This window comes from Bidens hawaiensis, unplaced genomic scaffold, assembly GCF_021521415.1.
Source record: "Bidens hawaiensis isolate Kalapana, Puna unplaced genomic scaffold, B.hawaiensis_p1.1 tig00001511_1, whole genome shotgun sequence".
Classification (NCBI taxonomy): domain Eukaryota; kingdom Viridiplantae; phylum Streptophyta; class Magnoliopsida; order Asterales; family Asteraceae; genus Bidens; species Bidens hawaiensis.
This window is the reverse complement of record NW_027491085.1, coordinates 3,613,728-3,637,039: the sequence shown is the minus strand read 5'-3', so window position 1 is coordinate 3,637,039 and position 23,312 is coordinate 3,613,728. Positions and strand designations below refer to the sequence as shown.

The window sequence follows — 23,312 nt, the reverse complement described above, 5'->3', positions numbered from 1 at the left end:
TAGAGCTCGAAACGAGCCGAGCTCGAGCTCGAGCTTAGGCTCGGCTCGGCTCGTTTGCACCCCTAGAGAAACCCCATCCCTTTCTTTCCTTTTTTCGTCCCCATGTCGCCGGTGTGATGACATGGGGACGAAAAAAGGGGGATCCTATCAACTTGTTCCGACCTGAGATAATAAGCTCATGACTCATGAGCTTGATCTTACTTTACTGTCAAGAAACGAAAGTAGACTTCCATCTCCAAGTTTATCTCAGACGTGTAAAAGTTTGAGCTTGATAACTAAAAAACATTATTTACAGCTTAGTCACAACTTAATCTCGAAAAAGCTCAGCTCCTTTCGAGTTTTTTGTTGATCCCAACTCGAATAGCACGCTAACAACTCAACTAGTTTGCAACCTACGTAACATTTATATTTTATAACTAATATAACACTTACAATTTATGTAAATTCATAATGTTATTTATAATTTGTACATTTTAAAATTTTATATAATAATATTTATATTAGAATAGTTAATTCTAATTGTGCATTAACACATAGTATTATAATTTATGATAATAGATAGAATACAATAATATCTTATTATATAATACATATGTGATTTCCACAACCTTTGATTTTAAAAGGACACAAAAACCCTAAATCAAACACTCCTCCATCGCCATTGATCTCCTCCGTTATTCGTCACCACGACCACCGATCCACCACTCACCGGCATCAACAATTCTTCGTCACCATGAAAAACGCAACTCTACTCTACTTTGTTTACATGTTTGTTTTAACAACTGATTTAGCAGTTAATCAATTAAACTTCGAAAATTGAACAAATTAATCATCAGCTCATCGAAACAAAACAGTTTTGGATCTTCAATTGAATTAAATTTTGACATGAGTGTAGCTGGTTTAACCTTAAGCGTTGTTCATTTTACGCCTTGAGCATTTTTAGGTGTTGGATTCCAATTGAAAGTAATTGGTTTTTTTACCCTTGAGCGTTTGTTGCGCCTATTGTACGTTAAACAATCATTGTATGAAAACTTACCCTATAATTTATAAAAATAAAAACTTATTTGTTTATTTGCCCAAAAAATTTAAAATCTCCCAAAATTCATCCGTTCCCTCCAACTTTTTGTTGCCAATTCTAAAAATTTTAGGCTCCCTCCAGATTTTATAGGTTTTCATTGTCTTTCACATTTTTTATACTTGGCCTTTTATTTCTCCCTCCAGACGCAGAAAGTACCCAAAGAGAACGGGATGGAGACTAGACTCGTGACGGACCACAACATTTTGCAACTTTTTTGTACAATCTGGATGAGGGGTTTTGAAATGGCTTTTTAAATTTTCAGATTTCGTTTTTCCTCATGATCCTGCATTTTTTTTCCATAACTATCATGTCGATTTGAAAACGTTAACTGAAACAAGTTGGCCAATCGGAGGCGAAATGGATACATCTTATGTCGAAAAAAGAGAAGACGAAAGGTCATAAACAACCGACGAGATTGGATGACTAGCGCAAGTCGGTCGGTCGGTCGGGTTTAGCCGTTGTATCCATTATACCACCACTGGCGGCTGCAGGTTTCTTTAAATTAATTTCATTAGTATTCCGTGTCTTGTGTATTTACTATATAAATTTCTTACCACTACTCAAGCAGAATTGTGATGGGTTTTTGCGATACAAGGTGAATTGATCAGCGAATGTGTAACCAACTGCTATTATCTTCGTCAAATGCCATATTTAATTACCTTATACGCATGCACACCATGCATTTGATGAAAATCTTGTTTGAGTTTTTGCCTCCCGTTTGATCCAATATTTGTTTGCAAATAATATGCATTTCATCCGGTGATTATAGAATTTTTTAGTAGATTTAAAATGATAAATCACTAATTGGCCATATTTTTTTTGTCAATAGTGGTTATAGCAAATGGATGCATTTTACGCGTAAAGTATAGTAAAAAGTTGAATGCTTTTAAACTGTAAAGCTGGAGATAACATAATGTGTATCTCAGATCAAGTGTAGTTTAGCTTACTCTTGGTTCAAGCATGAGTAACTGGATATGTATATTTATAGTTTGCATTTGTGTAATTGGAATCATATGAGTATATTCTTGGGTACAGGTGGTTCTTGATTTGTATGTAACAGTGTTCTGAAACAAGCTATAGAGGCTGGATTGACATGGGTTGAAGGTTTCCCTATACCATTATTAATCTTTTTAAATTGCTACTATTGTACTACTCTAGGATATCCCAAATTACTTGTTTATAGAGTAGATGCTAAAAACCGAATTAGCCCAAGTTTTTAACGAGCCTTTTGACAACTTCTGTGTAAGTACTTTCTTTTTAGATTACACTCTGCTTAAATAAGGGTTTTGTTTAACAATCAAAATAGCCCAACCTTTTTATTGGCCCTATCATGTTGTTTATTTAATTGGTGGCCAATGCATCACTTTAATTAAATTTTTATGCTTGTGTGCATATAGAAATAACCAAATTTGAGATGAAGTGATTGTCAAATATGAAGTCTGACTGTCTTATAGAAGCTGGAAATAAACTTTTTTTTGTGTATATAGCTGAATGTGTATATTAGTGTATGCTTAGCATCTTTAACAACTAGTTTGTTGTTTTTCTAATACTGTCTAGATGTAGTCAAACGGGAAGAAAGCAGATCGCGAGGTGCAGTGGATCCTTAGATGACGATTCGGGAGAGATGAATCTACCAAACAATGCTGAATGGGTTACCCAGGATAAAGAAATCTCTTGTAAGTTTCCTTCACTTTTATAATTATTTTTTTTATTATTAATTTTCTAATTGGTTTTAGTATTAAATATTTATTTGGTTTCGAATCATATTTGTATTTAATGTGGCATATTTGTTATAGGGACGACAATTGAATAAGGAAATAACGCAACTGCCAAAGGAAAAAAGAGCATAGAAGAAACATACATTGTTATAGCGAATCGAGTGGAATCGCATTGCAGGCGTTGAAATGAAAGAGGAAAACATACAATGATATAGCAAATCGAGGAGAATAGCATTGCAGCCACTAAACTAAAGAGCAAGTTTTATTCCTCTTGAAGAGCAAGTTTTATTCCACTCTTTACTAATTAATCATGTGATTATTTAGTAAATGTGGCCAATTCAGGCATTTGTTACTTATATATGGATATATTTTTTAATGTATCCATTTTTGAATGTTGTTGAAACTTTAGGAATTAGTCCTTTTGTGAATTTATAGAAGTATTTGATTATGGTATATTATATAAGGAATCGGTGTACTTTTTTAAACCTAAACAATTGTCACAAAGTTGGTTGCTAAATCGATCATAAGAATCTTGTTCCGTTACGATTTCAGTCGCAAAATTGGTCGGCAAAAAGTTTGGTTGCTAAACAATTCAGTCGCAAAATGTACACTTGTGGTCGCTAAAGGTTCAGTGGCAAAATCGGTTGTAAATATTTCCAGTTGCGAAATCAGTCGGGAGAATTTTCGGTTGCTATCTTGGTCACTAATGGTTCGGTCACAAAATCAGTTGCAAAAAAGATTCGGTTGCAAAATTGGTCGATAAATTTACAACTGAAACTTTAGTTACAAAGTCGGTCGCAACAGTATTTACGGTCGCAAAAATTGGTTGCAAATTATTTCCCGACCAAGGTTTAACCGACCGCCAAAACTGGTCGCAATTCGGTCGCAAAAGGGCATATGCAACCGATTTGCGACCGAAACGACGGTTGCAAATGCCCAGTTTTATAGTCGAGCAACCAACCACTTTTCCAAGCTTAGTCTTGTCCCGTCAAATTTCGTCTTCTTGAGGCTCATGTTGGTTGGACCCTTTATGGTGTAAACATTAACATACAAAATCATTCTTTTAAAGTTTTCCGAAAATGATGATAAAGGAAAACCTAGCAAATAGGTTATACTTGCAGTATATTTCATAGCAATCTTGTAATAACTACATATCCTAGCATGATCTAGTTAGCCTATAACATAGGCTGTACCCATGAGTCTATATTACCTTAGATTCCAGTATCTTGTTATCTAGATTCTGTTCAACAAGATGAAGTACTCTCACACATCTTTCAGCCTTTTTAAACTGTTCTTGTGCAGCCATGAGCTCCACGCAACTCTCTCTCAGATCCAAAATGGCGGCCTTTTTAACCAAAATGGTGGTTGCTTTCATTTCCATAAGCGAACTGCACTTCTTACTAGCCTCTCTCCTTTTGTGAACGGTTTCCATGTGAGCTCGAAGCCATGACACGTTAATGTTGGCCGCCTCTGTAACTAATACTTGTTTCTCTATTTCTTCTATTTTATCGATATCATTGTCGGTTTGAATTTGACTGGCAACTTCACAAACGATCTCAAGGAAAGATGATCTCACAGAAGCGGATTTGAATACACAATCAGCTGCAATGTCACCGTGTTTGTTGAAAATGGATTCAAGAATCGACGCAACACTTTGCTTCACTTTGTAGCCTTGAAAACAAATTATGTCGGATTGAGATGAAACCTTTCCTGCCTGTTCAGTAAAAAGATTAGACGTGGCAAAATGATGGTTAAATTAGTCACTTGTAGGATTAAACAACTTTCATAAATTTACCACAACACGATCCTCTGCGCGGTCCGATGGAGTCAACATCTCTGTCTTTACACAATGTGGTTGTCTAGCCTTCTGTAGCTCCTGTGTAATAAATAAAATTCATTAACATTTTTAAGTGATTAAAAAGAAACAGTTAAAAGATATTTACATCAACATGCTCCTCTAGACTCGTAAGACATGTCACGACCAACGGCTTCTGTAACTTGTTCTCTAGCATCGTTCTCTCCACAGTCTCCCTACACCCTGTACTTCGGTGACTAGTGGCGGTGTTAGAACTCGACATGGTGGTGGTGATGGCAATGTCATCCTCTAGCTGGTCACGAACCTTAACTGACGAATGAGTTTGAAACGATACTCGTGCCTTCTTATTCAATGGTGGTGAATAATCATTTGCGAAACCATCAAAGAATTGACGGCTAGCCCTCCACCAATCGGTGGCACACTCTGCAAGTGTAGGTGTCAACACTTGTAGCGGCTCAAATCCGGGCTGGCATTTAATAGCACACTAGATTAACTAATATTAATTAAATAACTAAATGGACTTAAAAGAAAAAACTAATGTGCATACCATTGTGGCATCCATGACAAATGGTAGTGCAAGCTCCCATGTTATACGTTCGTTCTCGGTCCAGCTAATGGCTCTGGGAAGAATCCCATCACGCTTGACAGCAAACTTCCTAGCGTATGGGAAAACCTCGAAGATCCATATCTAAGATATCACAATGGAATAAATTTCAGGATGCTAAACTATAACTATAAATATAAATATAAATATAAATATAAATATAAATATAAATATATAAAATTTAAATAACATAGCAAAACCTTAAAGGCCCAAATAAATCCATGTAGCGAGTAACGACGATGCCTTGTGGTTGGTATAGAAGCAAATCGAGCAGAACGTGTTGCCAACGCATTATGTAGTTGCCCGTACACAACCTTCCATATATGTGAACCCCATGGATATGAGTTCCATGAGTCCAAGTCCTCCACTAGTTGTAGAAGAGTGGGGTCCAAAACCAATTTGGACTGACCGCCCATGAACCCAACCTCAAGCAACATAAGCAGACAAATCCGTACTGCATCAAGGTCCGATAACTGATCAAGAGAGCAATTAAAGACGGTTTTGAGATCTGAAACCTTTAAGCTAGCTTGTACACGACCAAATACCCTCTCCTTAAATGTCACGCCCGGCCTTTCCTGTATCGAATGTTGTCTCCGATGATGAGGAATGAACTGCAGTCCTGTGATGAGGCAAAACTCTTCAGGTCCAAAACGCAACTCCCGACCTCCAACATGAAAATACAATGCATTGTGAATCCCGGCCTGGATATATTGAGTCTGTAGCATCAGATGGACTAAATGTGTTTCATTAGATGTAGACCGTACATCTAGCCATGGTCCAAAACATGTGGCCCGAAATAACTCCGACCTAGCAGATCCTGGTCCCAACCTATCTCGGATATCTCTCGCCACTGTCATATGACATCTAATATGCACTTCAGCGTCATAATATAACTCCTGAAGAAAAAATTATTATACGCGGTCTCATTATAAAAGAGATTGTAACTGTCAATCCGGTATACTTATATTTAAATGTAATTAAGCATGCATAAATGTTTACAAATCATCAAAAAAAAAAAAAGTTAAAGTTCTCCCGCAAACCTTCTTCTTCGTCGGTGTATCTGCGTTTCGCCAGTCATGTTCCTCTGTCTTGCCCATATTTTAACCGATCTGCAATCAAACACGACGACAATTACTAGCAAAAGTAAAATAAAAATTGTCACCATTATGTTAAATGTCTCAAGTTATCAAGGTCGGGCTGTACTTTCTGGTTTCGGGTTCCTCAGGTTTGAGAAATTTATTTCTATTACTCATACCCGACCCTAATATCTCCCCGGGTCTGGGTTCTATTCTATGAGTACGAGTTAATCGGGTTTTCAGTATTTGACCTAGAAAACTAAAATATAAATTCAAGAATAAAGATATATATCATCTTCATATTTTAACTTACATAAGCAAATAACAAACCACATAATCCAAAATACACGAAATAAAGACTCCAATAATAAAAAACCGATCAGCTAGGTCCAACGGATAATTGGGTCGGATTCGGGTTTGATGAGTATGGGTACTTGGGTTCGGGATAAAAGTTATCTGGGTGGCTAAATTGATGCATATATTATAGTGCATCAAAAGTAGAATAGCAGCAAAATGAATGAGATAATAAAAGTAGAAAAGCAGATTGATTCATATATACCAGATGACTTCAAGAGGTGGACGTGTACGGACTAGGATTTCGATTCACTCGTCATTTTCCGATGGAGATGATGTAAGCCGGCCGTCGGAGCTGCTCATTCGTACGCTCTACCAGCTTATATTTTCCTTGTACTAACACAAAATTAACCAACTTATTTTTTTTTGTTACATTTGTAGGGTTTTGAAAATAAAAGATAAAATTTTATATTATTTTTTTATTCTTTAGTTTTGTTTTTTAGAAAGAATGGAAAAAAAAATTAAGGCTTTTTACCTGCTAAATTTTTTTTGATTGTGAAGAAAAGTTTATAGTCCATTACCATATTACTAATTTACCATATCTTAATTCTTTTTTCTATGTTGTTACGAGTACATAAGTGTAAAGTTACAATTTTTGTTTCTGTCTTTTCCTTCCAATCTAACTAAAGAATATAAATTAATTAACACTTTCTTTTTTTTATCAAGAATGTCTTTTAAGTATATAATTTCTTTTCTTCTTCTATCCAATCTTATTATTTCTTTTCTTTATATTTTAAACCCGAGAATACAGTGTTAAACAGTATTTAAACATTATTTGAGTTGAGATTAATAATAAAACATATAATTATTAAAATTTAATAACTCTTTTTTAAATGTAATAGTATTAAATAAAAATACTAAAAATACACCACTTTTCAAATTAAAAAAAAACACAAACGCAAGATATCTAAAATAATAATTATCTACTCATAAAAAAATGTGTTTTTATTAAAGTTACAAATCCATAAATGAGCCCAAGCTGCTTACGAGTTCAATACATTTTATGTCGGATTGTTCATACAAAAAGTTATACAACACTGCGTATTTAGATATTAAGAAAAATGTTAACAAAAACATGTTATTAAAATAAATTAATAAAATCATAACTTTGTGTTTAAACGTGGTTTGATTTGCTATGAAGCTCTCATATAGTAAAATGTAAACCCAAAAATAATCTATGTAACTATGTTCAGAATTAGTGAAAATCATTTAATAATAAGGAAAAATATCATGATTTTTTTGGAATCTATTAATGTTAATTCTTTTCTTGTCATTTTAAGAGTCATGTCTCATCGTGCCTTGTGGGAGTGGATTAGAATTCACTAGGAGCATTCACATCAAGAAAGCATAAAAGCATCCAAAAATATGTCTAGTTAACTGACAAATCATAAAAACATAATTTGTTTTAAACATTTGAAACCCACACAATAAGAATTTCTAAAAACACCCATAAACATTGCCACATCATCATTTAAAAACAATTATTATATATTTTTTCAACACTCAACCATCCTCAGTTGGCCTCACAACCTTCAAAATGCTAAGTTTTTTCTTGTTTTTTTAAAAAAACATCTTATAAAAATATATCACAAAAATTATGCTCACAATAAGTAAGAACTAGTGAGACACTCAAAACACATCATCTAAAAATCAATTATTGTGGAGGGTCTAAATTGTTTATTATTATTCATTCTATATGTTGATTAAACATATAATGTTATGTCCTATTAGGTGTTGTATGATGATGATGATGATGATGCTGCTGCTGTAGAAGTTACACACTCAAGGTTGAACAAGAAGTTACTTGGTAGTAGAGGTGCACAAACCGGTTAACCTATAACCGGTTATACCGGTTTTTCGGTTAGGTTAGTAACCGGTTTTTTCCGGCTGGAGAAGCGGTTTTGACCGGTTAGGCTGGACCGGTTAACCGGTTAATAACGTGTTTTTTACAAAATAATAATTAAAAAAATCGGTTAACCAGTTTATAACCGGTTTTGAAATCAAATATATAAACCGGTTACTAACCGGCGGTTAGCATCGGTTAGTAACCGGTTAGAGTTGGACTGGTTACTAACCGGTTAGAGAATCGATTACAAACCGGTTAGGATTTGCACCTCTAGTTGATAGTGTCTGAATTAAATCATGTTATAAGTTAGTTGGTAGTGCTGAACTAAATCGTATTATACATTCATTTAAGTTGTACAAAGGCAAGATTGCCAAATTTGATAAACCAATATGTTTGCTTTGAATTTTAGGCTTGCTTAAACAAATCAACATCATATATAGACTTTCTAACATATATAAAAAGAATAAGAATTTAAAAGTTGCAAGTACAAATATATCGGATAGTGTCGACTTGTTACTTGTTAACATCTTTTTAACGTTTTCTTTAGGTTTTTAAATATATTTATTTAAAAACTTGCAAACAAAAATACTTCGAATCACATACAACGTTGGGTGGCTCAAGTCCATCATCTTCTGCTTCAGAAAAGCACGTTGCCCAACAACCCACTTTGGTCAAACCCAGTCTAGTTAAGATAAGATTCTTTTTTTTTGAAGTCCAACTAAGTAAGAACTAGTGGTACTCCGTACGCGACCCCCATTGACTAAAGGTAGCCCGAGCCGGCCACTAGTCCGGATGGACGGAGCCCCTAGCGGTCCACCTATTGAGGGATTCACCGGATAAAAGCTGATCCTCACGCCCGCCAAATAGCACGACAACGAGGAGCCCATAAAACCGAGTGAGATCAGGACTCGAATTATCTAAGATAAGATTCTAACTTAAGATTTACCCTTTTTAATAAGTAATTAATTAATTAAAATAAAATAATATACACAAGGAAAATGTAAATTTGTAACGGGTCAACCACGAGGAAAAAATCTTCAAAAGAATCCCAATCAGCAGTCCAGCTGTACAAAGTCATCCGCGTGTCAAACTCCCATTCGTTCAAACCACGCCACCAACGTGGCATCACCATCAAACAAACTATATAAAAAATTAAAATGTTAAAACACAACAAATCACAAATTCAGCATCCAATCGCCGGAAAACACACACACACTCATTATATTTTCAGACTCCGTACAAACTCGCCGTATCGGCCGGATCTCCGTCGGAGGCTCCGACCCGAGAAAACATCCAGCCGTGGCTCCTCCGTCAGGACAACCGCAACAGAGCAGCAACGTCAATCTCACTCGCCGACGCGCCGCCGGTTCTTCTAACTCTCCTTTGTCACGTGCGTCGGGTCCTACTCGGATCATTTACAGAGAGACATCGGAATCGGATCTAGACTTACCGTTTTGGCAGCGGACGTGGTTTATCGGATTATTATTACTGATGGCGGTTTCTTTCTTCGGACTCGCTGTGTTTCTCTTTTTAACCCTAGATTCAGATTACTCGTCATCGGTTCCGGTTTATGCTGCCACTTCTGAAGGCTTTGAGGTAATTCAGTAATTGGCTTGTTTAAGATCTTATTGAGTTTTTGGTTGTTGATTTGTCTGGAGTCTATGGTGTTAATTGATTGAAGCTTGACCTAGATTACTACTTTTTGTATTAGTTTGGAGTGAATTAAGTAGTGTTTTAAGTGGAATTTGATTAAATTTATAAGACTATTTTTTCGGGACAAATAATAAGCATATTAGAAAGCCGGTGATAAGTTTTTAACTAAATTCATAGAATTTTAATCGGAAAAGTTGTATGGTTGACCTCAAATTTCTAAGTATCGGATATTGTAGAGAATGTATTAATGTAGGGTTTATTGTTATATGGTCTTAGAGCCCTTAGGTTCTTACCTTCTTCTTTGGATATATGATTAACTCTATAATATCAATAGATTGAAATTTGACCTATGTTACCACTTTTCGTATTAGTTTGGTACGAGTTATGTCTTAGCCGAGATATTATATTTGCTTGGAGAACAAGTTTATGTTTATATTTAGAGATATATGTACAGATTTAGATTGATTCAATTGTAATTATAATAGGATTATGTTTCCTAATTAGCGATAGGGTTATCTTGTATCTCTCCCTACTTAAAGGGATATTCATATGAATGAAAGGCATCGAATAATTGAAACCTTGAATACTTTCATGGTACCAGAGCCTCGGTTCTGATTAACCCTATTCTTTTTTCTTTTTTTTTTCCCTTTTTTTCGGATCTTCACAGCAGCCTCGTCTGCTTCTGTTTTCTTTTCCTCTTTTCCAACCCACTGCAGCTGTTGTTTCGTTCAACTACTGCACATCCCCTGCCGTTTTCATCATGACTAAATCAGATGACGGCCCCAGCAACACCGATAAACCAGCCCTGCACCCAGCATATTCTGTCACTAATATCCAGTCCAAAATCCGGACACTGGATGGCACCAAAGTTACGTATTCTAATTGGGTTAAACTTTTCCAGTTCCATGCCATCGCCTACAAGGTTTTAGACCACCTTGACGAGACTCAGCCACCGGCTTCTACGGATCCGGTGTACACATCATGGAAGGAGATTGATGCCCTCGTCTCACAATGGATCTACAGTACTATTTCTGACAACTTGCTAAACAGTGTCCTCGACACAAAAGCTACGGCTAGGGATACGTGGGTTAGGCTTGAAAAGTTGTTTTTGAGTAATAAACAAGCCAAGGCTGCAGCCCTGGAGACTCGGTTTGTCAACATGACTCTTGCCTCGTGCAGCTCCGTTGATGATTGATGATTACTGTCAACAGTTGAAAGAATTGGCCAATCAGCTCGCTGATGTAGATCAGCCCGTGTCAGACAAGCGGCTTGTCCTACAACTTGTTCGGGGACTCTCCGCCGAGTTTGATACGACCGCTCAACTCATTCACTCTCAGCAGGCCGATTGGGACAAAGCCCGTACTATGCTTCAGGATGAGGTCATTCGCTTGGAGGCTCGCCAGCAACAATCCTCTTCGGTTCTTGTCGCCTCTACAGGGACCGGATCTAATCAGACCACAAACACATCAGCCGCGCCACCATCTGATAACACCCAGCAACATTCTTATCAACCGACCAGAGGCCGTGGGCGCGACCGCAATCAAAACTCACGGGGTCGTGGCAGACGCGGTCGTGGGTACCGTGGACAGCCACCTTCATCAGCTTCTTCTTGGCCCTTTAATCAACACATGGGTCAGATGCAGTTCCCACAGTGGGCCTGGTGGTCCACACCACCTTGTCCCTACCCAACCCAACCCAATCATCCTGGAAACCAAATCAGCCCACTTACCCACCTAATCAGGCCCAATCTCCATCGGCTAACTATGCTGGATTTGTCCCAACATACGGCCCAACTCCTATGGCTCCTGCTGGCCCATCCGCCCCTCCAGGCTTTGACGCATTAAACCCATCAGAGTTGAGTGCTGCTTTCAACACTATGCAGTTGCAATATCCTGAAGTTCCTGTGATGGATTCTGGAGCTGAGCGCCATGCTACTGAGAATCGAGGTATGATTTCCCACTTTGATCATTCTCCTTTAAATACTAAACTTATGGTTGGTAATGGTCAATATTTATCCATTGCGGGTTCCGGCACTGGCTATCTTCCCATTCACAACCGTACATATATTTTACCCAATATTCTTTATAGCCCTAAAATTATAAAATCCCTCATATCGGTTCGCCGATTCACCCGAGACAATAATGTTTCTATAGAATTTGACCCTTTTGGTTTTTCCTTGAAGGACCTCCGCACTGGGCGCCTACTTTCCCGCCACAATAGCACGGGAGATTTATATCCGTGACTCCACCAGCACTTCCGCCTCAAGCTTGTTTCATTGCATCTACTAACTTACCTTGGCATGATCGCCTAGGACATCCAAGGACACAAGTTTTAGATGTTCTTCGTAGACATTTTGGTTTTTCCTGTAATCACAATAAAAATTCTCAATTTTGTCATTCTTGTCATTTATCAAATAGTAAACCTTTGCCTTTTTATGAATCTACTTCGTTTACATTTGCCCCGTTTGATATTATACATTGTGATTTATGGACTTCTTCAATACCCAGTAAAACCGGATATAAATATTACATGGTGTTGATAGACAATTTTTCTCATTTTGTATGGGTATATCCCCTTAAATTCAAATCCGAAACTTTTCCCACCTTTGTTAAATTTCACCGACTAATAGCCACCCAATTTAACCGCAATATAAAAAATTTTCAATGTGACCTCGGGGGAGAATTCGACAATAATGCCTTTAAACAATTTGCCCATCAGCAGGCCTATTATTTAGATTCTCTTGCCCTCAAACCTCATCCCAGAATGGTCAAGCAGAGCGGATGATTCGTCGTCTCAATGACATCATTCGGTCACTGCTCATTCATGCCCAACTTCCCCCTACCTTTTGGGTGGAAGCCCTTCACACCGCTACATACCTTCACAACATATTACCCACCAAACGTCTTAATTACTTTACCCCCACTTTTGCCCTTTACCTTCGTCATCCCACTTATGACCATCTTCGTGTTTTTGGGTGCGCCTGTTACCCAAATACATCGGCCTCCCAACCTCACCGTTTTCATCCCAGATCCATTCGTTGCATTTTTCTAGGCCACCCTCCCGATTTTCGAGGGTACCGGTGCTTCGACCCCACTACCGGGAAGGTTATTATTTCTCGTCATGTCACTTTTGACGAACACACCTTTCCTTACACTATACCCACTCCACCTGCTTCTTACACCTTTTTGGATGACATACCACCTAGTTTCACCTTTTGTCCCTCACCTTTGGCCCGAACCATCCCACCCCCACAAACCATCTCTCCATTCCCTTACCACTACACCCGCCGCCCACGACCAGCCCCAGCTCAACCAAACCCTGCTGCCCATCCGGATAACCCACCTGTAGCACCAACACCTCAGCCAACCCCAACTACATCAACCACACCACCACCAGCTACGGCCACTGCCTCTACAGCACCTGCTCACTCTACATCTGCTACAGCAGCCCCCACAACCCACCCACTACCCACTAACCACCACCCCATGATGGCCCGATCCAAATCCAAACAAGTTCTCACTACCACAGCCATATCACCTGTCCCAAAGTCCTATCCCAAGCCTTTGCCGACCCCCATTGGTTAAATGCCATGCAAGCCGAGTTTAGTGCTTTAATGGAAAATGATACTTGGGATCTTGTGCCTCAACCACCAGATAGACCGGTCATTCAATGCATGTGGTTGTTCCGCCATAAATTTAAAGCTGATGGTACTTTGGAAAGATATAAAGCACGGTTGGTTGTAAATGGTAAATCTCAAACAGTGGGTGTGGATTGTGAGGACACCTTTAGCCCGGTCGTCAAATCGGCTACTATTCGCACCGTTTTATCCATTGCAGTGTCTCGCTCTTGGCCTATCCATCAATTGGATGTCAAGAACGCCTTTCTTCATGGACATTTGAATGAAACGGTTTTTATGCATCAACCAGCAGGTCTTGTGGATCGTCGTTTTCCTAACTTTGTTTGCAGGTTAAAAAAGTCTTTGTATGGTTTGAAACAGGCTCCACGGGCTTGGTACACCAGATTTGCAAACTTTATTTTATCTCGAGGGTTTCGTGGCCGTGTCTGTGATAATTCTCTATTTATTTACACCAAGGGCTCGGAGACTGCATATTTATTATTATACGTTGATGATATTGTCTTGACAGCATCAACAACTTCCTTACTTCAGGATATTATCAATACTTTGTCTCGTGAATTTGCTATGACTGATTTGGGTGAGTTACATCATTTTTTGGGTATTAGGGTCTCTCGGCATGCCAATGGATTGTTTTTGGATCAAGCCCAATATACCAAGGATATTATTTCCCGTGCCTCCATGACATCGTGCAAACCATGTAACCACTCCAGTAGATTTGTCATCCAAACTAAGCGCAACCGATGGCCCGTTTTTTCCTGACCCTATTTTGTATCGCAGTTTGGCTGGTGCATTACAGTACTAGCCCAGACATCTCTTATGCGGTTCAGCAAGTTTGCTTGTTTATGCACGAACTGCGCGAGTCTCATTTTGTGTTTTTAAAGCGCATACTACGGTATCTCCAGGGCACCATTAACTACGGTATTCGTATCGTCAAGTCGGCTACTCATTCATTGGTTGCTTATTCTGATGCAGATTGGGGAGGATGTCCTAACACCCGTCGTTCTACTAGTGGATATTGTGTTTTTCTGGGAGATAACCTTATTTCTTGGTCATCTAAGCGGCAGCTTACGATTTCTCGTTCTAGTGCTGAAGCGGAATACCGTGGGGTTGCTAATGCGGTTGCGGAGGCTACATGGTCACGAAATTTACTTCTTGAACTCCGTCTTCCTCTTCGTCAAGCTACGGTGGTTTACTGTGATAATGTATCCGCGGTTTATCTATCTGATAATCCTGTTCAGCATCAACGAACGAAGCACATAGAGATTGATATCCACTTTGTTCGGGAGAAAGTTCGAGTCGGCCATATCCGTGTTCTTCATGTTCCGACCTCATTACAGTATGCGGATATATTTACCAAAGGACTTCCTCGTCAACTGTTCCAGTCTTTTCGCTCCAGCTTGAGCGTTTGTCCTACGCCCGCTCAAACTGCGGGGGAGTCTTAGCCGAGATATTATATTTGCTTGGAGAACAAGTTTATGTTTATATTTAGAGATATATGTACAGATTTAGATTGATTCAATTGTAATTATAATAGGATTATGTTTCCTAATTAGCGATAGGGTTATCTTGTATCTCTCCCTATTTAAAGGGATCTTCATATGAATGAAAGGCATCGAATAATTGAAACCTTGAATACTTTCATTATGTAGTATTTCAAGCGGAATTCGATAAGTTTGCTAACTTTTTTTTGACATAATTGGCATGTCATAATGTTGGTGATAAGTTTTTAACTAAATTTGTAGAATTTTAATCACCAAAGTTGTATGGTTGACCTCAAAATCTTAAATTTATGGCTATTATGGAGAATATATTAGGTTAGGGTTTATTGTTATATGGTATTAGAGTGGCAGGGCACTTAGAGTTATTACCTTCTTTTTGGAATATATATAATTAACTCTAGGTCATATATTTTCTGTAATAATGACTAGCTATACTCAAATCAGTTTATCAGTTTTTTTCTTCATCTGGATACTAAGAAGTAAGAAGACTTTATCCTTTGAATCTGTTGGACAATTTGTGGATGAACAGGATCTGTCAAGGTCAAATAGATCACGTAAATTTAAGTTTTTGAGTAAAATGTGATAACTGCGTGAAACTTTTGTGGTGAAGCATGAGCTAGAAAAGGAAAATGACAAACTTTGTAACAAAGTCCATGGATTTCTTCTAGATTAGAAACACAATAAACTTGAACGGATTAGATATTCTTGCTATTTTCGTTTTGGAGTGTGTAATTTTCATATTCTCGATTAATATGAACTTGTCGTGTCTAAGAAGATTATTACCCTACGCACGTGTATATTGATGTCGTTTCATAAACTAGCAATGTGAGACCAATGTAGGGTTACCGGGTTAGGGTGTAGCTTAGTTGGTAGTTTGGTACATATATTACCTGATATGATATAAGATACTACTTAAGAATGAATTCCTTAGGATGTGAATTGTAATGATATGTAAATAGAAGCTAGTAAAACCGTGAGTAAACTGTAGAAGGAACCTATTCTATTTTCCTTTATTGTAAAAACATTTACATTTTTGGGATGCTGTATACTTTTCATTTTATGCTCATTTATTGCAACTTTATACACGCTTCAGATTACTTATGGGTCGGCACTCAAGCTGATGCATGAAAAGACAAGATTTCGACTACACTCGCATGATGTGCCATATGGATCAGGCAGTGGTCAGCAATCTGTTACAGGCTTTCCCAATGTAGATGATGCCAATAGCTATTGGGTATGTTAATATTGTTTATATATCCAGCTAAGTTCAGTGTGTTTTATTTTAGATTATAAATAATTGATTTATTCAAATTGAACTCTTACAAAACTAGATTGTGAGGCCTACACTCGAGACACCAGCAAAACAGGGAGATACTATAAAAACCGGAAGCATTATTCGATTGCAACACATGAAAACTAGGAGATGGCTTCATAGCCACCTGCATGCTTCACCAATATCAGGCAATCTAGAGGTTTGTTCTTTTGCTTGTAATTATAATATGATATTTTATTATCTAGTATAATAGATTTGGCTTAGTATGATTGGTTTAAAATGTAAGCAATTGAGGTTTTGTGTAGGTGAGTTGCTTTGGAGATGATGGTAATTCTGATACAGGAGATTACTGGAGGTAAGAGCTATTATAATCATTTTAATTATATTTTCTCTTCAAAAAGGTAAAACAAAATAAAATGTTTTAGACGTGTGCTAACCTTATTGGTTGACTTTACTATGATACCCTCAGACTTGAAATTGAGGGAAAAGGAAAAACTTGGAGACAAGATCAGAGAATAAGACTTAAACATGTCGACACAAGCGGATATCTACATAGCCATGATAAGAAATATAGCCGTATCGCTGGCGGTCAACAAGAGGTTCGTTTCATGTTTGTATTACTAGGTTGTTAGCAACATACTTAGGTTGTTGGTTTGTTTTTTGTAATCAAACTTAATAATATCTCCTCTTGGTAATTATACCTTTTTTGATCACATAGGACATTTTTTCTGATGAGGTAGTCACTAGTTTACCAAAATAGTCTATTTCAAAACAATATCACGATCAAACTGGCCGGTTAAAAAAAGTATTATTACTATAGCAATTTTTAACTACGTCGTTTTAAAATAGTATAATTAAGTATAACCATTAAGTATAACCATTAAACTAGGTTAATGTCATGTGCTATTCTATTACATTAGTTCCAGGTCTTTTTATTAAAAACAAACTAGATTTTTATCTAAATAATTTATTTCTTGTGACTGGTATAACTTTTGAAAACCCTCTTTTTGTAGACCAAATTTCAGATGTCTCAAGATCTCAAACTTCTATATATCTTATTTTTATTTCCTTTTCTCTTTTATAGGTTTGTGGCGTGAGAGAGAAACGTGCAGACAATGTTTGGTTGGCTGTGGAGGGCGTCTATCTACCAGTTTCCGAAAGCAAATGAATGAATCATGATTTAGTGTAATTCCTAATGTTGCTAGATCTTGCATTAGTTTTTATATGTTATTGGTCACATATTATGTGTAGGTTTTATAAGTGAAATAAAACACTTAAAAAGCATGTCATGTCATGTCATACATACACCAGATTTTGGGGCCTTTTGAGACTAGTATTGTTCTTTGACAGTCTCGTTTCTTTTGGGTGCGCGTTATGTAAAACTTATTAGGAGTTTTTAGAACGTTAAATCTTTTATAGTGCTTTTGTTTATGAAGTTTTTTAATAACAAAGAGATTTGAAAGAAGTTTACTGTTTTGAACTATTTCAGGCATTTAAAGATTTAAAAAGATGAAACTTTTAGTTTTGCAAGAGGGTTACTTGATTAAGGCTAGGCCACTGAATTTCTTAGTAGATTAAATCCATGTGATATGGTTTGTTGCAAGTTTTTGATCTTTTGATAAAAGGGATATTGGTTTTTAATACTCCCAACTTTCGTTTGTTAGTAGATTACACTTTCAACTTTCACTTTGTCTCCCATCACTCCTAACTTTCACTCTATTTGTTTTTAACACTTCCTCGTTAACTGAAGGCTAACACTGTTAGTGGATACGCTGACGTGGCCTTTTTTTTCTTAATTAAGTCAGATGAGGTTTTGTTGCCACACGACGTTAGCCTTCAGTTAACGATAGAGTGATGAAAACAAATATCGTGAAAATTGGGGGTGGTGGGAGACAAAGTGAAAGTTGGGAGTGTTATCTATCAACGGTCGAAAGTGGAGAGTATTAAAAACTAATCTCCCTTGATAAATAGACATTTATTTTTGTCTGAAACCACACACGGGTTTTGTTCAGAAAGTTTCAAATATCAAACTGGCCGAATGGATCGATTAACCCAAAATTTGATCTTCACAACGGTTTGGTGTGCAACGGTTGGACTTGGATCGCTCAGCGTTGAACTGGTGATGGTCGAACCGCTTGGACCCCATGCCTTCTCTTGCAACTTTGAAAGCTTAGTTATTGTTTCTTACCTAGTCTTGGGCTTAAGTATCCAGGTGGTTTATCGAAACAGGAACCACAACTGATGATCATTTTACGAAATTTTAAAAAAGGCACGAAGGCTGGAGCAACTTTTACCATTTACTATTGACTATTCAGTACTCGAGTAATTTAGTTATTGAATTGAAATTAAAGTGTTTGAACTTGAAATCTTAATTTATTGACCTACAACAATTGCCTATTAAACTATTCATGTGCTAGACCACTAGTTGTGGGGTTTTAGTAGAGACGGCCAAAGTGATGTGATGTGGTAACGGAGCTTTAACACCATGTCGGCCGTTAAGGCCCGGGGCGGTAAACAAGGAAATGGTAACGGGGATTTAACAAGTAAATGGTGCGGCTTTAACGTGCTAAAGCTGCTTTAAACCACAATGTAGTATTATAGGAGTGTGTTAATTAAAATTTAACTGCATACGTAACAGTGACGTGACACTTTAACTTGACATTTAAAGCCCCACCACAAGAAGTAGCCTTAGGGTGGTGGGTGTGAAAGTGGGATGGGGTGATGTGACAATGACAGAGGGTGAGGTGGCAGGGAAGGAGAAGCGGAGAGTAAGATGGGAGAAAAAGGAAAATCAAAACATGTAAAGGAAGAATAAGCGGCATCTTCTTGCCAAGTTAGAGAAGAAACGGAGAATGAAGTTAAAGGATCATGATGGAAAACTATGCGACAAGGTGGTATTTGCAAAAACACCGCCCCCACTTTGGTACCACCCAAAATCTTTGTGACGAACAGAATATCCCACCCACTACTCTCACTCTTATATTTTATGTTTAAGGTTTTAATGTCTATGCATATTTTTATAAAAACTTATAGTTTTGTTTTATTGCTATTACAACTGAATGAAGTTTATAAAATATAAGGTGTAATACACTTTTCAGTTTGACCTTTAACTGAAAATATACTTATTAAACATTTATAAAATACAATTTTGACCTTTAAAAGAATTATGAAATTTCACCTATAATCTGTATTTAACAACCATTCAGATTTATTTATTTCTCTCTCTAGACATCACTAGATATACAATCTTTCGCTCTCATTTTCCTTCACACATGCAACTTGTCGTTTTCAATCTTCACACTTTCTAATTATGAACCAAAACTTTTTATGCAGTTGCTAGGGCCATCTGATGAGAACCCAAACCCGGTTTTATTTTAAGAGAAAACCCCCTAGGCAAAACATGTACCAAAACTGAATATTCACACAATTGTACAACGTATTGAAAACGAATGACGCAAACACAACAAACGTAGATACCAAAAGCTGATAAACAATAGAGTAAACTGCTTGTTGTAGATATTGTGGTAGATGTTGTACATCTGATATAAAAAGAGGTGTGGTTTTCTATATCTGATACAAATACATAGATAAATTGTTCCTTTCATCTAGAGTTACAGCTAAATTTTCTCAGTTAATTGTGTAAAACAGAATTATAGATACAGAGACTTTGTAAAATAGAATAATAAATTAACATCTATATAATATAAACACGTACATATTCAGCATTAACAAGTAGATGTTTGTTCTATTGTCATCAGCTTTCAATTTCGAGTTTGTTGTGTCTACTTTGAATCCCTTTTTTAGTTTTTTTTATTTATAACTTGTTCTCATAAAGTTTTGACGCCGTCTTTGTAGGCCACAAAGTTCTAGTGAAGTCATAAATTCGATTTCTCGTCTTTATTTAATTTGGTAAATATAATATGATTATACCACAAGTCTCTTTTTAAATTTTTTTTCATAAAACGTCTTAAAGATAATTATGATATGTTATTTAAAACAAATAATTAAAAAAACGTGTATTTAAACTGTGTAATGCACATGTTCCTAATTTAGTATTTGTATAGAAAATTCTTAAGGAATACGAAGAAGCTTAGTGTTGCTTGTTATGATTATTTTCAAGGGATAATATAACTTTTATATGAAAAAAATATATGAAGAGATATGACCCAGGCTGCACAATAAAACGCAATAAATGCCCAAATGGTATGGCACACATGGACTACAAGTAGACAAAAGAAGTATATCCCTCAACAAATAAGAATACAAGATGTCACTATCACATCCCGTTAGGCCGTTCACTAAGAGGCAACAGATAATGTGAATGCTACTATTCTCTCCAAATATAAATAGCAAAGATAAGGAACTAAATTATGCTCTCATTTAACACTAACACTAACACTAACACTAACACTAACACTAACACTAACACTAACACTAACACTAACACTAACATTATTATTATTATTATTATTATTATTATTATTATTGTGGAACCCCCATCCTGTGGCGAGGATGACGTCTGTTTTGCAAGATTATAGTTGATAATCGCAAAAAGATTTATCAAGGAGGTCAAATTGTAAAAGGGACTCAAGTATTGGATCACTCGTATTCGGGATTCCTTTAATATATGATAAATGATAAGGGTATCCTCTCATTACGCTCTATTTCCTTAATGCCTTCAATTGAATCTGCCATTTATTCTCTTGGAGGCAGGGCAATAGATTCATCTTGTCCTCGACTTTCAATTGTGATAAACCGATTTATGGGTTGCGAAGTGGTATTCATACAACTAAGAAAGTAGAGTGGTTGGAGGAACTATTATCATATATTGAAGGAATCCCAAATACACTTAGACCAAAACAAAGGTTTTTATAGAAGAATCAAAATAATCAGCTTAGGGCTTTAAAGGAGGCAGGAAGATAAATGCAAAAACAAAGTAACTAAGAATAGTGATTTTCTATTGTAAAGAAGAGGCTGCATATTATGGTTGACCAACTCGCAAAGTGCAGACTATCAAACTCAAAATATAGGCTTGCTTCTGCCCACAACAAAAACACACTGTCGAATGTTACACATAGAATGAAGGGTTTGGTCTAAGCGTGTTCTAAGTTCTTTAATTATTAAGCAAGTGCTGTTAGGAAAAAAAAACAGAATAGACTTCATAAAAATCAAATTTAAGTGAAACCATTGGTCAATCTCTACTTTTAATAAGTTATGAAGACCCAGACACAAAATTCAGATAATTGAAATCTAATGAAGTTTGACAAGAGTTATCACACTCTTACAAAATTCAGAAACTCATAAAACATAATGATGACTCAATAACATATATTTAGTGAGATTTCACATACTCTTGGACAATGTGAAGCCCTTCACTTTCTTCTCCATAATCCTGAAATATTTACAAACTTTGTTTAGATAAAAAATAAATAAATTACATAAAAAACTCACACCAGATTACAAAAATATTTTAAAAAAATGTAATAATACCTTCACAACAAGGCATGAACAGCCAACAACCTTCCTTGCCTTGCCTTCAGAGTCAATCTTGCACAACTGTATTTTATTTTTTACATTTAGTTAAACCACCAAACATGGAAAAAATAATGACATAATATTCCTTAAAAATTCTATAAAAGATGCAATGAAAACAGTTGAAAAAAGACCCATGAACACGTAAGATGGGTTCTAGCCAAATCAGGTCAGCTTTAAACAGGGTTAATGAAAACCACAAACACTCGCTATCAACTTTATAAAATTCACGTCTTAAATAAAATCACAAACACTACATAGTACACACATAATCTAAACGTATTTTACAAATATAATTGTGATTAGTTTCAAATCAGTTTGAGACACCTCCTTTTCAAATAAACCTTCTAGGTTAAAATAAATCAATATATATCTTCTACTTCAAAGGTACAACCACTTAGAATAATTTATTCAAAATACAGAATATTATTGTTACAATACTTTTTGGCAAGCATAATAATAATGCGTTACCGCTTTATAAAAATAAACATAATGTGTTTGGGGGTTAGCCGAACCCAAACCGTACTGATTAAAAACAAAACATGTTAGCCAAACTGCCCAAACTATTGATCTTGCCATGTGTGTATATGCAATAATAACAATGCTTAAATGAAGTTCAATAAACTAAAGTAACAAGAGACAAGCATAAAAGTTCAATAAACTAAGATAACAAAAGACTTACACCAGCCCACTCGCCAAGGGTCTTTGCACTGGGAACGGTTACCAAACTGACATTATGGTCAGCACAAAGAGCTTTGACCAACTTCAGATAATCAGGCTGGTTACAATCTTCAGCCAAAACACAAAGTAGAGCAGCATGTTTCTCAATCACTTTGGCAGCCTCATGTAGCCCACGGATAAGACCACCATGAGCAAGTGACTTTCTTAACACAAGCTGCAAAGCTGTCATGATGTCCATTGGCTCACCAAGAGCGGGAGCAGGTGCCTCAACTGGAACAACAACATCTTCACTGCAAAACAGAAACAGTCATAAAAAAAATTAATCTGTGAAGTCTTACAAAAAGGAATTTGTTGAAACAAAACATAAAAGGTAAAACTTACGCTGCCATGTTTTCGGTTGATAAGATCTTCGAGTATGACTGTCAAAGACCAAACCAAAATTAAATTGAAGCAAAAAAATATATATTATGGTAAAAAAAAGTATAACTTGTATACAACTAAAAATGTAAATGTCATGTGCATAAAATACTTTACAAGCAGAAGCA

The 23,312-nt window shown here is 36.5% G+C and overlaps 4 protein-coding genes across 4 annotated transcripts; 1 reads left to right on the top strand and 3 right to left on the bottom strand.

The window, feature by feature from the left end:
* Positions 1–3,754: 3,754 nt before the first annotated feature.
* On the bottom strand, positions 3,755–5,332 carry LOC143581224 (uncharacterized). The gene is made up of 4 exons (XM_077064048.1): positions 5,160–5,332; positions 4,740–5,078; positions 4,592–4,672; positions 3,755–4,510 (listed from the first exon to the last, which is right to left on the bottom strand). The coding sequence occupies exons 1-4, from the start codon at positions 5,172–5,174 to the stop codon at positions 3,998–4,000; spliced, it is 948 nt and encodes a 315-aa protein (XP_076920163.1). The 5' UTR covers positions 5,175–5,332; the 3' UTR covers positions 3,755–3,997.
* Position 5,333: 1 nt separating this feature from the next.
* LOC143582070 (uncharacterized) lies at positions 5,334–6,483 on the bottom strand. The gene is made up of 3 exons (XM_077064719.1): positions 6,257–6,483; positions 5,407–6,112; positions 5,334–5,344 (listed from the first exon to the last, which is right to left on the bottom strand). Exons 1-3 carry the CDS (start codon positions 6,311–6,313, stop codon positions 5,334–5,336), a joined length of 774 nt encoding a protein of 257 aa, XP_076920834.1. The 5' UTR covers positions 6,314–6,483.
* A 3,191-nt stretch (positions 6,484–9,674) lies between these two features.
* On the top strand, positions 9,675–17,836 carry LOC143583398 (stromal cell-derived factor 2-like protein). Its single transcript, XM_077065713.1, has 6 exons — positions 9,675–10,088; positions 16,375–16,515; positions 16,613–16,753; positions 16,860–16,909; positions 17,024–17,153; positions 17,639–17,836. The coding sequence occupies exons 1-6, from the start codon at positions 9,984–9,986 to the stop codon at positions 17,720–17,722; spliced, it is 651 nt and encodes a 216-aa protein (XP_076921828.1). The 5' UTR covers positions 9,675–9,983; the 3' UTR covers positions 17,723–17,836.
* Positions 17,837–21,705: 3,869 nt separating this feature from the next.
* On the bottom strand, positions 21,706–23,222 carry LOC143581214 (small ribosomal subunit protein eS12-like). Its single transcript, XM_077064042.1, has 4 exons — positions 23,149–23,222; positions 22,769–23,057; positions 22,045–22,110; positions 21,706–21,946 (listed from the first exon to the last, which is right to left on the bottom strand). Exons 1-4 carry the CDS (start codon positions 23,154–23,156, stop codon positions 21,887–21,889), a joined length of 423 nt encoding a protein of 140 aa, XP_076920157.1. The 5' UTR covers positions 23,157–23,222; the 3' UTR covers positions 21,706–21,886.
* Between the last annotated feature and the right edge of the window lie 90 nt (positions 23,223–23,312).